Source organism: Centroberyx affinis, unplaced genomic scaffold, assembly GCF_046629955.1.
Source record: "Centroberyx affinis isolate AG114_WGS23_722 - 3 ecotype Tasmania unplaced genomic scaffold, CSIRO-AGI_Caff_v1 ptg001082l_1, whole genome shotgun sequence".
NCBI classification, from domain to species: domain Eukaryota; kingdom Metazoa; phylum Chordata; class Actinopteri; order Beryciformes; family Berycidae; genus Centroberyx; species Centroberyx affinis.
In genome coordinates, this window is record NW_027279629.1 from 143,909 (window position 1) to 160,000 (window position 16,092).

Genomic DNA, 16,092 nt, shown 5'->3' on the forward strand with positions numbered 1-16,092 from the left:
ATACTAACCGACACGATACTGAATGGTGCCAAAGTGCAGAGTGATGCTGTACAGTGGAGCGCGGGCTCATGGGTAGGGGCAGAGCTCCCCGGCGGCGGCGGCGGCGGCGGCGGTGGCCGTCAGACGCTGCTCGTCGCCGGTGGTGTGAACGGTGAAGCTGCTGTGGCGACTCCCCCAGTCGTAGCAGTCTGACGACAGGCTGCCGGGGGAAACGGGGAAGACTTTAGGTTTAGTGGTGCTGACAACCTGCGTTTTTCCACTGAGGTTATGGATAGGAATGGCGTGACGTTTCAAACAGGCCACGCCCACAAAGTGCGGTACAGGTGATCTGCCCCGCTCTGTGGTTGCTTTTTCTCTGTTCTGATCATTTATGTGAAATGTTTATGGTGTAAATAATTTGTCTTTACGTTTTCACAGATGTCAAAGAACTGCATCATCATTAAAACCTTTATTTTCTGGAAGTCACAAAATGCTAACAAGCTAGCAAATTTTGTGCAAGAGAGGAGTCGTGTTCGTATTTTGACACTTAAAGAAAAAACATTTAAATCATCCTGCTGTTTGACAACTGTGAAAAGGTAATGAAATAATTCTGAAATACATTTCACATAAATTATTATAACAGAAAAAACAGAAAATGTTGATTTACTGTTTTGCTCATGGAAACTGAATAGGGAAAGACATAACAACCTGGGATTCATGGTAGAAGAGTTGTATTTTATACTTTATGCCATGTTTCCCTGACACTATGCGGGCAGGTCGGGGTCGGCGGCGGTCTGTTCTCACCTCGCTGATGCATTCTGGGGAGGAATGCTCCACGCCAGGTCGTCGTCACTGTCGTACCGACGAGGATTGTCGAAGAAATATCCTCTGGAGGAGAGAACGTGGTTTGGTATCCCAGCTGCGCTCTGCAGACAGACAGATTAGTTAGAAACAGGATGATGAGCGATCTGTTCTGAGCGACACAATTCTGTCAAGCTGCAGACATTTCTATTTGGTGTCGTCCAAAATCACAATGGAAAATATGGATGGGATTTACAAGAAACACATAAAACAAACTGTGTTCTACACAGAGTCTTACAAGCTATACTATGGTTTGTTCTATGAAATAAAATACATCAACTAACATCAGCTTTGTGAATTTCTGCCCAATTACTTTAAATGTCAGTTGCTAGCAAAAAGAGTAAAGAGGACTACAGCAATCGTTAGCTAGCTATCTGCTAGTTTGACGTGATTAGCTATGTGAATAACTAGAATACCTGTTCAATGCAATGCTATGAACAGCGTAATAATTTGACTGTTAGGCCCAATCAGAGGATCAAGAAAAATGGATAAACGAGAGGTAAGGCTATTGTAATCCACTTTCCCCAACATTTAGCATTTTGTTAGCAACAATCAATATTAAAAGTAACTAACACATAAAAAAAATCACAAATGTGATGCTGATGGATGTGTTTTAACCCCAGGAACAAAACGTAGTAAATCTCCTGGGAGTCTGTTCAACAGGCTTTATTTTGGGAATTTTTTGAGCCATTCATATTTTCTGTAGGGATTTGGACTGCAAACCAAACAACATGCAAAATGATGCAAAATGACGACTTGTACTTACTGCCTCAGTTAAAATAACATCTACATTTTGACTTAGGTCTTCTTTATTTTTTTATTTTCATTAACTTCATATTTTTTTTAAATTTATTTCTTAAATTTTTATTTATCTTGTAAAGCACGTTGTAAAAATTTTGATACGTGCTCAAAAGTCTATTAATTTTTGTATAATATATTATTATATAACAAGCAACCAATAGTAAGGAGTGCAAGGGTCAGAGGTCACAGCACCTGACACAACACACACACACACACACACACACACACACAGGAGGACTGACCCTGTCCTGCGGCGGCCGGCGGACCCTGAAGAAGAAGACGACCAGCGAGGTCGGCAGCAGCTCCCAGACGAACAGGATCACTCCGAACACGATGTAACCCGCATCGCCCAGAGAGGAGCGCAGGTCAGCCTGGACACACAGGGGTCAAAGGTCAGGGGCAAACTGAGAGAGCGTTTGTATAAAGGAGAGTAACGCTGTCAACACACTGACTGCAACCAATCCTGCAAGTGTTGGATGTGTTGGATTTTTCCTACTTTTTTGTTATAAATGCATGCGTAAACTAAACCAGATGGTGTCAAAATTGCAGTAAAACTAGTAATACATTTAAATAAGTATTCAATATAAACTAACTTTGCATGGCAATAAAGTCATAAAGATTCAACATTTATTGTTGAATTCCCATACGAAAATATTACATGTTCACATAGATCGTTTTCCCTCCATAATAGTACTTCATTGAAGGGAAACTAGATAAATAAAGCCCATACACATCTTTGTTCATATAATTCAGGAAATCTGGAAACCGCAGTTATGAGACTCGTCTGTCACTGTTGGACCACTAGTCAGATGCAGATAAACCTTGCATGCTGCTCTGCCAACCCGGTCTCATGGCAGTTCGTGAAATAGTCACGAAATTTAATCTATTGATTAGTGTACATGGACACGATTTTTCCATTTTTTTTCGTGACATTCAGCACAACTTTCAAACTGATGTATTTCAATTGGAAGTATCTTTCATGCCTGCAACACGTTTTTTTTTCTGTCAGTCGGGACTCAGGAAGTAGTGTGATATTGAAATAAAACAGTGTTGTGGTCGGGGCGGAGGATGGGCGATACGTTTGCCTTCCATGCCGACGACCGGGGTTTGATTCCCAGCGTGTTCAAAGTACATTTCAACCGTAAACCACATTAAAATTTTTAACGAACGTTTTTCTTATTTAACCATGACCAAACCATTTCTCTAACCTTAACCAAGTTGTTTTAGTTGCCTAACCATAACCGTAACACAAGTTGTTTTATTTGCCAAAACTTACGTTTTCAAATTCGTGGTGAAGGAACGTAATTCAGGTCGCGGAGGAGGCACGTTTTTTAGGTTGTGTTCATTTCACGAAAAAAAAATGGCAAAATCGTGTCCATGTACACGAATCAATAGATTAAATTTTCGGGACTATTTCACAAACTGCCGTGAGACCGTGTTGGCTCTGCACGGTCTGTAAGTGAAGACAACGCAAACTATGTTACGGAAGCAATGTGTTCTGCAGAGTGTCCTGACACCCACAGTGACACCCGCCGGTGTGTGTGTGTGTGTGTGTGTGTGTGTGTGTGTGTGTTATTAAAGAACCAGCTGTACTCCACCTGGTCGGAGACGTTGTACCAGTCGTAGTCGAAGGAGTTGATGGCCTCGATGTCGGTCAGGGCGAGCACCACCAGGTTGTAACAGGCCCGCGAGGCGTAGAGCAGCACCACCATGATGCCGATCAGAGTCACCTGACACACCGACGTCCCCTGCAGCCACAACACAGTCACTGTCACTCACCTGTCATTTCACATGAAGCTCTGTTACATTAATTTAAATTTCTGAAATATGGAGTTTTGAGAGTTCTATTCCAGGCAGGGAAAGTCAGGGAAGTTAATCACATATCTGGGAAAGCCAGGGAATATCAAGGGATTTGACACTTCCCACTGAATCTTACATTGATTAGCCGTTTAAGAGATGGTTATAGACATCTAGGCTAAAATGAGGCTACATAGGGTTTAAAGTTAAGTAACGTCTACGTCTTCTGGGGTAAATGACAAATACATACAACATTATCTTTTGTATCTTCTAACTGGCCATGTTGAAAACTGGTCTGGTGCTCAGTGGGTTTACAGGAACAGCAGAATGTGTTTTCCAACTTGTTTCATGCATTCATTGCATTATTCCTCTCCTGTGACTTTATTATAAGTGTCAGTTACAGGCCACCGTAGCTGAAGGGGAGGAGGGATAGAGGCAAGTTGATGTTATTGCAATTCCTACTGGCCGGATATAAAGGTTGATAAAAGTCATATAACATACTATAACATATATATATTTTTTTGTCTTTGGGCAACTTATTTCATATGATACAAACAAAAACTCATTCATACTGCAACTTTGAAAGAAAAAAAATCAAAAATTTCAAATTTCAAAAACAAAAATTTTAGAATACACAGACGTATATGATGTTGTATGTATTATATAGTATTTATAAGGGATTTATTCATGGGTTGGTTCACAGAGACTCTAAGGGATTTCATGTCTTTTGTGCAGGTTTACAAGTTATTAAGTGGAAATTAATGGAGAAAGGAGTCAAGATTAAGTGTTTAAGGAGATTTCGATGAGATCTCAATAATTCAATTAAAAACTAAGGTTATTTTAAGGGATTACTGGTTCATAGAGTATGTAATTTGTACATATGATGCAGTATGGTATATAGTGATATATGTGTATGATGCTATGTAAAGCCCTTTGAGACATGCTTGTGATGCAGGGCGATATAAATAAACATGACTAGACTCGACTAGACTAAATTTCCATGTAAAAATAAACCCGTGTCCTCCGCCTGACCTTGGACTCCAGGTAGATGTTGGCCAGCGACATCTTGGCGACCTTGTAGAGGCAGACGGACAGCGAGACGGCGCACAGCACGAACAGGCTGTCGTTGATGGTGACCCGCACCAGGACCACGCTCTTCACCTCGGCCGAGCTCATCTTCACCAGCAGGGCGCAGACCAGGTTCACCACCAGGAAGACCAGACTGACGCCCAGGAAGACCAGGTACAGAGGAAGCCTATTGGACGAGAGACAGGAAGTGGGTCGGCCGGTAACGATTTGCGAACCAGGAATTAAGTCGCTTACAATTCACAAAAACGTACCATCTTAGTTTTAATTTCATATGATCATTTTATGGGAAGGCGTCACTTTTCTCATATGAGACTTTAATGAGTCCTGTGACATAACTGGGTCCAGAACAAATGGGGTTTAACACTAGAACATGTAGAAATATGAATGAAATGTAAAAGAGAGTATAGATTCCAACATTATGAGTGTGTCATAACAGCAGTAGAACTAAGAGAAAAAATAACATAAAATATGAAAACACAAAAAAAGAAATGTATGCAGTATGAAATAATGTAAAATTATCAAGATATATGAAGTAAACATGAGAATGTGGGAATAGGAGGAAAACCAATATGTGCAATCACAGCATACAATAAATGTGCAAAATGCACATTTATTGTATTTTACTCACATTTTATTCACATTAACAGATGAAAAGATTTATCATACCAAATGTATAATATGAAAATATGAAATCTTCTGTATGTAATATGAAGACATTTATATAAATACATATGAGAAGGGTATGGGAATATGTGAATCTACAGTGTAGATACTGGATGTGAAAATACGTGCGTCCAAACAGTGAATATCTCATTTTGGAATGAAACCTTTTGAATATTAATTGAATATTCATTAGGTTAGGATAATTATAAGGTGCAACCAGTGTAACCACTGTCACTATTTTTTAAACAAATACTGGTAACACTTTACAATAAGGGTCACTATGTTAAAGGTTAGTTAATGCTTAATAAGCATTAACTAACCCTTAATTAACAGTTAACTAATGTGTAATTTACTAATGGTGTCCATGTTAACTAAGGTATTAATTTATACATTATTTAATAGTTTATAAAGATGTATGACTATTAAATAATGTATATATTATATATATTAATACCTTACTTAACATGAACACCATTAGTAAATGATTACCAGACAATTAGTTAACTGTTAATTAAGGGTTAGTTAATGCTTATTAAGCATTAACTAACCCTCAACGTAGTGACCCTTATTGTAAAGCATTACCCAAGTACTATACTAAAAGCCACTTATATTCCACCATGAGTTTTACTTTCATGTTAATTCTGTTTTATGAATACTTTCTGGAAACTAGAGATGTTTCATGTGGGAATGAAGCTCTTCTCTGTTCAGCAGCAGTGAGGAGGAAGGTACCTGTACTTCAGAAGAGCTGGTGTGTACTTGGACTTCGCCTTGAAGTAAACCTGTGGAGGAGAGAGAGATAAAGGCTGATTACAAACACACACACACACACATACATACACACACACACACACACACACACACACACACACACTTGGATATTTTTCTACTGATGTAGGCACTCTTGTCAACCAGCAGGAAGTCAAAGCGGCAGTAATTCAGGTTTTTTCTGCCCTATAGCACAAACAGACCATAATATATCTGCAGGGTTGATAGGGTTGTCGATCAATACCGATGACTCAATGATTACTTGACCAGCTGCTGAGATTTCTGACGTGTTTTGGAAAATAAAACTTCTTCCTATTCCTCCAGTATTCAGCATGGTGATGTATTATCTCTTCACTGGACATCTCTGTTGGATCTGTGCTCTGGTTGGCGAGCTACTCCTCTACACTGGTTGCTGGTTGCAGGTTCAAATCCCCGGACCGCCTGGTACAGTCTGTGTGAGTGATGCCCCCCCCACCCCCCCCCCCTCAGCATGGAGCTGCCTTTGAGCAAGGCACTTCATCCCTCTGTCAGACCAGCTGCTACAGCCTCCACCTGTCCCAGTGCCTCCTCCCCTGCACCAGTGCCTCCACCTGTCCCAGTGCCTCCTCCCTCTGTCCCAGTCCCTCCTCCCTCTGTCCCAGTGCCTCCACCTGTCCCAGTGCCTCCTCCACCTGTCCCAGTGCCTCTTCTTCCCCCTGTCCCAGTGCCTCCTCCTCTCTCTGTCCCATTGCCTCCTCCACCCGTACCAGTGCCTCCTCCCCCTGCACCAGTGCCTCATCCACCTGTCCCAGTGCCTCCTCCTCCATCTGCACCAGTGCCTCCACCTGTCCCAGTGCCTTCACCTGTACCAGTCCCTCCACCTGTACCAGTGCCTCCTCCTCCTCCTCCCCCTGCACCAGTGCCTCCTCCACCTGTCCCAGTGCCTCCTCCCTCTGTCCCAGTGCCTTCTCCACCTGTCCCAGTGCCTCCTCCACCTGTACCAGTGCCTCTACCTGTCCCACTGCCTCCTCCACCTGTCCCACTGCCTCCTCCTCCCTCTGTCCCAGTGCCTCATCCTCCCCCTGCACCAGTGCCTCCACCTGTACCAGTGCCTCCTCCCTCTGCACCAGTGCCTCCTCCACCTGTACCAGTGCCTCATCCTCCCTCTCTCCCAGTGCCTCCTCCACCTGTCCCAGTGCCTCCTCTACCTGTCCCAGTGCCTCCTCCTCCACCTGTCCCAGTGCCTCCTCCACCTGCCCCAGTGCCTCCTCTACCTGTCCCAGTGCCTCCTCCTCCCCCTGTACCAGTGCCTCCTCCACCTGTCCCAGTGCCTCCTCCTCCCTCTGTCCCAGTGCCTCCTCCTCCCTCTCTGTCCCACTGTCTCCTCCCCCTGTCCCACTGTCTCCTCCCCCTGTGCCTCATCCACCTGTCCCAGTATCCCCAGTGCCTCCTCCTCCCTCTGCCCCAGTGCCTCCTCCTCCTCTCTCTGTCCCACTGTCTCCTCCCCCTGTCCCACTGTCTCCTCCCCCTGTGCCTCATCCACCTGTCCCAGTATCACCAGTGCCTCCTCCACCTGTCCCAGTGCCTCCTCCTTCCTCTGTCCCAGTGCCTCCTCCTCCCTCCCTCTCTCTCCCAGTGCCTCCTCCACCTGTCCCAGTGCCTCCTCCTCCCTCTCTGTCCCACTGTCTCCTCCCCCTGTCCCACTGTCTCCTCCCCCTGTGCCTCATCCACCTGTCCCAGTATCCCCAGTGCCTCCTCCTCCCTCTGCCCCAGTGCCTCCTCCTCCCCTCTCTGTCCCACTGTCTCCTCCCCCTGTCCCAGTGCCTCCTCCACCTGTCCCAGTGCCTCCTCCTCCCTCTGCCCCAGTGCCTCCTCCTCCCTCTCTGTCCCACTGTCTCCTCCCCCTGTCCCACTGTCTCCTCCCCCTGTGCCTCATCCACCTGTCCCAGTATCCCCAGTGCCTCCTCCTCCCTCTGCCCCAGTGCCTCCTCCTCCCCTCTCTGTCCCACTGTCTCCTCCCCCTGTCCCAGTGCCTCCTCCACCTGTCCCAGTGCCTCCTCCTCCCTCTGCCCCAGTGCCTCCTCCTCCCTCTCTGTCCCACTGTCTCCTCCCCCTGTGCCTCATCCACCTGTCCCAGTATCACCAGTGCCTCCTCCACCTGTCCCAGTGCCTCCTCCTCCCTCTGCCCCAGTGCCTCCTCCTCCCTCTCTCTCCCAGTGCCTCCTCCCTCTGTACTAGTGCCTCCTCCCCCTGTCCCAGTGCCTCCTCCACCTGTCCCGGTGCCTCCAGCGCCTCAGTGGCTCACCTGTGCACAGTAGAGGTTCATGAGGCTCAGGGTGAAGAACTGCAGGCAGACGGGGAAGCAGTAGAGCAGCCAGAAGGCGAAGGGTCCCAGAGCGTTGGCCGTCACACAGTCCCGGAAATAGAAGGAGAAGAGCAGAGCGCGCAGGGCGGCCCACAGCAGGCACAGGAACAGGAAGGCCGTCTGGTAGCTGAAGCGTTTGTGGCGGTACCGCAGCACCAGCCACAGCTGGGCGTAGACGAAGGCGAAGAGGAGGGAGTAGAAGACGGTGTAGGCGATGGTCAGACCCAGCTTCACGTAGGGGGGGATGGCCGGCGTGATGGTGGGCGGGGGGGGGAGGTGGGAGCCGTTACCGGGCGCCGCCGCTCCCGCCGCCACCACCGCACGCTGCTGCTCCTCCACCCGGCTCCCCTCCATCGCCTCCCCGTTCATCCCCTCTCTGTTCCCCGCGGGGGAGGGAGGGAGGGAGGGAGAGACGGGGTTAAAGACGAGCTGGGAGGCTTTTCTTCTTCTTCTTCTTCTTCTTCAGGAGGCAGGAATGTGTCGCCGCTCGCCACACGGATCGCTCCCCGCCATGCAGCTCCGCTCCAGACACACTGAGTCAGAGAGAGAGAGAGAGAGAGAGAGAGGAGGAGGAGGAGGAGGAGGAGGGACAGGGACACTCCCCTCTTTTTGCCGGTGCCTCTAGCAGAGGTATTGGTGGCTTTCAGTCACATGACCCAGCTTCCCAGCAGGCCATTGGCTGAGCAGGAGGCTGAGGAGAGGAGAGGAGAGGAGAGGAGGGAGGGGGGGAGGGGGAGAGGAAGGTGGAGTGGTACAGATGGATCTGGAAGGAGAGAGAGGCAGAGAGAGAGAGGTAGACTGGATCTCTGCCTCACACACACACCCATACACACACACCCATACACACACACCCATACATACACCCATACATACACACACACACACACACACCCCACCCCCTCCTGTGTCACAGCAGGATCATATAGAACCGACTTCGACTGATATGGGTTTTCAAAGGCCAGTATCAGTATTTATGTGACTATATTCTGACAATATTTAGGGGTTCAAGCCTGTAGGGCTGAAACACTATTGTTTTTGTGCTGGTTTATTATGATTATTCATTATTATTGTTCATCCGCGTTGGTGCAAATTGCCGTGAGTTGGTACATCGCAGAGACATCAAATTTGGCCCAATGACAGATACTGTGACCCATTACTAGCTCAAGAAATATGTACCCAATTGGCCTGATGGGGGCGCTATAATTAAAGGTAAGGTCCGCCTGGATAGCTTTTGAGATATTTTGAAAGTTTTGAAAGACACATTTTTAACATCTCCTCCTACACCGTTTGACCGATTACCACAGAAATCGGTCTGTAGCATCTACAGAAGGGGGCGCCACAAACACCAAAAATGGGCGTGGCCTAACACAAAAATGGCCGTAACTCCACACCCGTTTGTTCAATTATCACGAAACTTGGCAGGTATATCCAGGGATATATTTGGACGATTTCCTAAGAAACGCTGACACTTTTTTCACAACGTCAGTATAGTTCAGAAAAGGCTTGAACCCCTTTCATGGCCGCTTGCGAATATATTATGTATTTAAATTTGACCATATTCATGCTAAAAAGATTACATATAACACATACAATATTCTCATTTTTCCCCTGGTGGAAAAGCCTCTAAAGCTGCATTTCCACCATCATGAGACACCAAAACTCTCCACTGAAACCAGACTGATGCTAACAATAATAATTGATCTGAATGGATCATTACCCCCTTCTACTAGTCTGGTGATATTCTTTCTAATTGGTCAGTATTTCAGTCTGTGTATAGATTTCCACCTATGTTCTGATATTCAGTATCTTTAATAAATTTGACCATTTTCATGCCAGAAAATTCCCCAAAAATTTTATTGTCCATTGAAAACCAAGTATAGTAGTAACCATGATAATAAGAATAATATGGTGATAATAATGTGGATCAATATATCTCATTAGAATCAGTTCAGGTTAATGTCTTCCCATAGACAATCAGTGTAGTATCGATCAGTTCTTCAATAAACATGTAATCAATCAAACGTCCAGCGTCACATGATCATATCAGACATCAGACTGGAGCAGATGTGATTTTAATAAAAGGACGATATCAGCTCCAGATATCAGTCTAATCCTGATTCTCTCTCTCTCTCTCTCTCTCTCTCTGTGTCTCTCCGTCTCTCCCCCGTCTCTCTGTCTCTTTTTCCATCTCTCTCCCCTCTCTATCTCTCTGTCTCTCTATGTCTGTCTCTCTTTCTGTCTCCCCCCTTCTGTCTCTCTCGGTCTGTCTCTCTCTCTGTCTGTCTCTCTTTCCGTCTCTCCCCCCTTCTGTCTCTCTCTGTCTGTCTCTCTCTCTGTCTGTCTCTTTCCGTCCCCCCAGCTGTCTCTCTCTCTCTCTCTATCTCTTTGTCTCTTTCTTTCTGTCTCTCCCCCCCTCTGTCTCTCTCTCTCTGTGTCTCTCTCTCTGTCTCTCTCTCTCCCCCCTCTCTATCTCTCTGTCTCTCTCCCCTCTCTCTCTCCCCCTCCCTCTCTCTCTGCAGTCTTTTCTTCTCCCTCCTGTTATGTAACAGGCAGGTTTGTTAGATAACAGGATGCTGTAGTCCGTGTTGAAGATGGAGCTTCAGAGCTGCAGCTTCGTTCTCACTGCTCTGCTTCACTTCTCTCATTTACTTCCAGATGAGTTTGATTCAAATTATTGTTTTACTGGAAATATACTGCAGATTTGGCTCTGATCATCCAAACGTTAAAAAGGTTTAAAGTCAGTCTCAAGTCTCGAGGCACAAGTCTCAAGTCAAGTCTCAAGTCTAAATGTAGAACAGCAAGTCAAGTCAGAACAAATCAAGAGTCCAGTATCAATTTAATATCTTAAAGAAAACTGTAGTAGAATGCTGGTTCGCCATCCTAGTAGTGTGCGTTCAAATACTCTCGCTCCCACACCGACCCGTCAGGTTATTTACTTTGGCAAGAGCGCCTCGGTTTAGCAAAGATCCCTTTGTTTAAACGGACCTGCCAAACAGCAGAGCACAGATTTGCAAATCTCTCGCTGACAAGGGCTCGTCCGGGATTTGAACCCGGGACCTCTCGCACCCGAAGCGAGAATCATTCCCCTAGACCAACGAGCCAGCCAGGGGACCGGCTCCTCAAGTTCGTAAACGGAGGCTGGCTTCATCAGAGAAGTTTATAAAAGCACATCAGCAACAGCTTGAGCAGAAGGAGCTGGGAGGATGGCCGAGCGATCAAAGGCGCTGCGCTCAGGTCGCAGAAGTGGGATTCTGGTTGAAACAGAGCGACCAAAGAGTAGGACGCAGACCTACAGAGCTCACACGGGCGAGGGCTCGTCCGGGATTTGAACCCGGGACCTCTCGCACCCAAAGCGAAAATCATACCCCTAGACCAACGAGCCAGCGACCGGTGGCGCTCCTCTGCCTTGAAACCGGAGGCCGGCTTCATTTCCTGCCGAAGCAATATGTTCACATGCTGATGGGCGAAACGTTTAAACAGCCCAGTACAAACCCACCCAGATACTGTACGGTTTGTAAGCACTCAAGCGAGCCGGCAAAGCGTGTGAGCACTGGTGGTATAGTGGAAAGCATAGCTGCTTCCCAAGCAGTTGACCCGGGTTCGATTCCCGGCCAGTGCATTCGTTTATAAGTGCCCCAGGGCAAAAATTTGGCAAGTTAAACGCAGCAGTTGAGGAGAAGGCTTTGTTACTTTTGCGAAAAGCATTAGAGCAAGAGGCCGTAGAGTACTGGCACGATGACTTCATTGGTTAGCACGCCTTCAACCGGAAAGGGAGCAGCGAACCAGTGAAATCACCGGGTGAAGTCTTTGGTCGGAAGGAAAACCTGCAGGCGCTCGGACCGCTGGTTTAAACAGACCGACCAAAGACTAGGACACAGGCCAACAGAGTTCACACTGGCCAGGGCTCGTCCGGGATTTGAACCCGGGACCTCTCGCACCCAAAGCGAGAATCATACCCCTAGACCAACGAGCCAGTGACAGGAGGTGCTGCCACAAAGCTGTTGCGTGCAAGCCAATGCTGAGCGGGGCTCAATGCAAATGTTTCTTTTTTTCACTTTTGTGAAAGGCATTAGCGCAAGAGAGCGGCACACCAAATGTGGAACGCTGGTTGGACATCCAGTCATATTGGCTCACGCCGTCCTAGTAGTGTGCGTTCAACTACTCCACACCGATCCCTGTCAGGTTATTTACTTTGGCAAGAGCGCCTCGGTTTAGCAAAGATCCCTTTGTTTAAACGGACCTGCCAAACAGCAGGGCACAGATTTGCAAATCTCTGGCTGACAAGGGCTCGTCCGGGATTTGAACCCGGAACCTCTCGCACCCGAAGCGAGAATCATTCCCCTAGACCAACGAGCCAGCCAGGGGACCGGCTCCTCAAGTTCGTAAATGGAGGCTGGCTTCATCAGAGAAGTTTATAAAAGCACATCAGCAACAGCTTGAGCAGAAGGAGCTGGGAGGATGGCCGAGCGATCAAAGGCGCTGCGCTCAGGTGGCAGAAGTGGGATTCTGGTTGAAACAGAGCGACCAAAGAGTAGGACGCAGACCTACAGAGCTCACACGGGCGAGGGCTCGTCCGGGATTTGAACCCGGGACCTCTCGCACCCAAAGCGAGAATCATACCCCTAGACCAACGAGCCAGCGACCGGTGGCGTTCCTCTGCCTTGAAACCGGAGGCCGGCTTCATTTCCCGCCGAAGCAATATGTTCACATGCTGATGGGCGAAACATTTAAACAGCCCAGTACAAACCCACCCAGATACTGTACGGTTTGTAAGCACTCAAGCGAGCCGGCAAAGCGTGTGAGCACTGGTGGTATAGTGGAAAGCATAGCTGCTTCCCAAGCAGTTGACCCGGGTTCGATTCCCGGCCAGTGCATTCGTTTATAAGTGCCCCAGGGCTAAAATTTGGCAAGTTAAACGCAGCAGTTGAGGAGAAGGCTTTGTTACTTTTGCGAAAAGCGTTAGAGCAAGAGGCCGTAGAGTACTGGCACGATGACTTCATTGGTTAGCACGCCTTCAACCGGAAAGGGAGCAGCGAACCAGTGAAATCACCGGGTGTAGTCTTTGGACGGAAGGAAAACCTGCAGGCGCTCGGACCGCTGGTTTAAACAGACCAACCAAAGACTAGGACACAGGCCAACAGAGTTCACACTGGGGAGGGCTCGTCCGGGATTTGAACCCGGGACCTCTCGCACCCAAAGCGAGAATCATACCCCTAGACCAACGAGCCAGTGATAGGAGGTGCTGCCACAAAGCTGTTGCGTGCAAGCCAATGCTGAGCGGGGCTCAATGCAAATGTTTCTTTTTTTCACTTTTGTGAAAGGCATTAGCGCAAGAGACCGGCACACCAAATGTAGTAAATATCTCAGACTTTTCAATGCAATATGGTTTTAATAGGATAAAAACTTGGTAAGAGGTAAGTCATTGGTAAGTCATTTACACAAACACAAGATCTCAAGTCAAGACTTTAGAAACCTTTTCAAGTCATCAGAGTACAAGTCAAGTCAAGTCTCAAGTCTTCTCTTCATGCATCAAGTCAAGTCTCAAGCAATTACAATTGTGACTCGAGTCCAAGTCATGTGACTCGAGTCCCCACATCTGCCATAACCCCATACAATATAACAGATAATGAAATAACTTGTCAAAATGTGATAAAATGTCATAGAACCTGTTAATGTAATATTTCCAGGTAATGTAATACCATCAGGTACAGGAGGAAAACAAGTAAAAGGTAAAAACAGCTAATCTAACGAATCTAATAATTACCAGATAATAATAACAAGAATAAACGTGAAATGAATTTCTTTTCAGTATAAGAAAAGGCAAAAAGTTAGAAAGTAAAACACTGAGGTAGAGAAGGAAAGGGAAGGAGGTGGTAGTGGAAGAGAGGAAAGGAGGTAGTGGAGGAGAGGAAAGGAGGAGGTAGAGAAAGAACGGAGGAGGTAGATAAGGAAAGGAGGATGTAGAAGAGGAAAGGAAATGAGGTTGAGGAGGAAAGAAGGAGGTAGAAGATGAAAGGAAAGGAGGAGGTAGTGAAGGAAAGGAAACAAGGAGGAAGTATCGGAGGAAAGGAGAGGAGGAGGTAGAGAAGGAAAGGAAACAAGGAGGTAGAGGAGGAAAGGAAAGGAGGAGGTAGTGGAGGAAAGGAAAGGAGGAGGTAGTGAAGGAAAGGAGGAAATAGTGGAAGAAAGGAGAGGAGGAGGTAGAGAAGGAAAGGAAATGAGGAGGTAGAGGAGGAAAGGAGGAGGTAGTGGAGGAAAGGAGAGGAGGAGGTAGAGAAGGAAAGGAAACGAGGAGGTAGAGGAGGAAAGGAAGGGAGGAGGTAGAGGAGGAAAGGAGAGGAGGTGGTAGAGGAGGAAAGGAGAGGAGGAGGTAGAGGAGGTGGTAGAGGAGGAAAGGAGAGGAGGTGGTAGAGGAGGAAAGGAGAGGAGGAGGTAGAGGAGGAAAGGAGAGGAGGAGGTAGAGGAGGAAAGGAGAGGAGGTGGTAGAGGTGCTACCTCTCTGAGTGTCCACTGGATGGCGCTGACTCTGCCTGAGTGAAACTAAAACACATTTCCTCCATGTGGACAACAAGGTTCTGATGGGTTGTACTGTGTTTCAGTCAGATCTATTCTATTCTATTCTATTCTATTCTACAGTTTGTCTGGATCATCTCAGCTTTTCAAACTCTCAATGACTTTTCCTAAATCCACACTTTCTACACAAACCAGAAGCAGCGTTGTGTTGTCTTCTGTTTTTATTTGAAGTGCTTGTAAACTCTGTTTTTATGTAAATGTTGTATAAATAAAGTTTATTATTAGTAGTATTAGTGTTATTTGCTGTTGTTTTCTTATTTTCGGTACTCACTGTTTGACTTAATCTTATTTTCTGCTGCTGTGACGAGCCAGTTTCCCCACAGGAACAATACAGTTTCATCTAAAACAACAAAACGGCAACAAAACTTTACTGTAATGTGAAAACTTTTAAACTTGTTTTTGTGATTTTTATGGTTCATATTCACCTGAAGGATTAGCCTATGTGATTATGTGATGGGGAAATGTCTTTTACCTTTGGGTTTATGAAACTCTTCTAAAACCTGTTGGATAACCGTGTGACAACGCATTATGTAATAACTCGACAAAATGTAATACATTTTCACTTCATAATGTAATAACACCCGCATTTTGTAATAATCTGCCGCATTTTGTAATACACATCTTGAACGCAAAATGTAATACATTTCCCCGCATTTTGTAATAAATGATTACATATTGCGGTGGTTATTACAAAATGCGGGAGATGCACTTTTTTATGATAAAAATGTAATAATACAGTGCATTATGTAATAACCAACCAAAATGGATGTCTTCATCTGTACACGTTATATTTTTAACAATTAAGCTAAATTAAACTTCCCAAATATTAAATTAGACCGGCGTTATAGTTGACTCTGATCTTAGTCTAAATAGACACATAAAAGCAGTAACAAGATCAGCTTTTTATCATCTTACAAATACAGCCAAACTCAGGGACTTCATGTCAAAAGCCGACCTGGAAAAACTCATTCACGCTTTTATTTCTAGCAGACTACTGCAACGGTCTTTTGACAGAGTTCCCCAAAAAGACCAGCAAAGTTATTAGCCTACATATTGCGTTCAGGATGTGTATTACAAAATGCGGCAGATTATTACAAAATGCGGGTGTTATTACATAATGAAGTGAAATTGTATTACATTTTGTCGAGTTATTAGATAATGCGGTGTTATTACATAATGCGTTGTTACAAACCTCAAACATGCCGCTTTCCGCTTAGGCT

The 16,092-nt window shown here is 46.1% G+C and overlaps 1 protein-coding gene and 8 non-coding genes across 9 annotated transcripts; 2 read left to right on the forward strand and 7 right to left on the reverse strand.

Annotated features, from left to right (window-relative positions):
* Positions 1 to 66: 66 nt before the first annotated feature.
* On the reverse strand, positions 67 to 8,668 carry gpr137bb (G protein-coupled receptor 137Bb). The gene is made up of 7 exons (XM_071523350.1): positions 8,240 to 8,668; positions 5,920 to 5,969; positions 4,471 to 4,693; positions 3,240 to 3,389; positions 1,884 to 2,012; positions 784 to 905; positions 67 to 199 (listed from the first exon to the last, which is right to left on the reverse strand). The coding sequence occupies exons 1-7, from the start codon at positions 8,666 to 8,668 to the stop codon at positions 67 to 69; spliced, it is 1,236 nt and encodes a 411-aa protein (XP_071379451.1).
* Positions 8,669 to 11,328: 2,660 nt separating this feature from the next.
* On the reverse strand, positions 11,329 to 11,400 carry trnap-cgg (transfer RNA proline (anticodon CGG)). Its single transcript has one exon. It is a non-coding gene; the product is annotated as a tRNA-Pro (tRNA).
* Positions 11,401 to 11,609: 209 nt separating this feature from the next.
* On the reverse strand, positions 11,610 to 11,681 carry trnap-ugg (transfer RNA proline (anticodon UGG)). Its single transcript has one exon. It is a non-coding gene; the product is annotated as a tRNA-Pro (tRNA).
* Positions 11,682 to 11,846: 165 nt separating this feature from the next.
* On the forward strand, positions 11,847 to 11,918 carry trnag-ccc (transfer RNA glycine (anticodon CCC)). The gene has a single exon. It is a non-coding gene; the product is annotated as a tRNA-Gly (tRNA).
* Positions 11,919 to 12,200: 282 nt separating this feature from the next.
* Positions 12,201 to 12,272, reverse strand: trnap-ugg (transfer RNA proline (anticodon UGG)). The gene has a single exon. It is a non-coding gene; the product is annotated as a tRNA-Pro (tRNA).
* Positions 12,273 to 12,583: 311 nt separating this feature from the next.
* Positions 12,584 to 12,655, reverse strand: trnap-cgg (transfer RNA proline (anticodon CGG)). Its single transcript has one exon. It is a non-coding gene; the product is annotated as a tRNA-Pro (tRNA).
* A 209-nt stretch (positions 12,656 to 12,864) lies between these two features.
* Positions 12,865 to 12,936, reverse strand: trnap-ugg (transfer RNA proline (anticodon UGG)). Its single transcript has one exon. It is a non-coding gene; the product is annotated as a tRNA-Pro (tRNA).
* A 165-nt stretch (positions 12,937 to 13,101) lies between these two features.
* On the forward strand, positions 13,102 to 13,173 carry trnag-ccc (transfer RNA glycine (anticodon CCC)). The gene has a single exon. It is a non-coding gene; the product is annotated as a tRNA-Gly (tRNA).
* A 282-nt stretch (positions 13,174 to 13,455) lies between these two features.
* On the reverse strand, positions 13,456 to 13,527 carry trnap-ugg (transfer RNA proline (anticodon UGG)). The gene has a single exon. It is a non-coding gene; the product is annotated as a tRNA-Pro (tRNA).
* Positions 13,528 to 16,092: the final 2,565 nt, after the last annotated feature.

Bases quoted from the DNA above. Each gene is read 5' to 3' on its own strand.
- gpr137bb (XM_071523350.1), bottom strand. From the start codon at position 8,668: ATGAACGGGGAGGCGATGGAGGGGAGCCGGGTGGAGGAGCAGCAGCGT. The intron at 3,390-4,470 runs GTCAGGCGGAGG...TTGTGGCTGCAG, and splicing joins ACATCTACCTGGAGTCCAAG to GGGACGTCGGTGTGTCAGGT. The intron at 906-1,883 runs GTCAGTCCTCCT...GTCTGTCTGCAG, and splicing joins GCCGGCCGCCGCAGGACAGG to AGCGCAGCTGGGATACCAAA.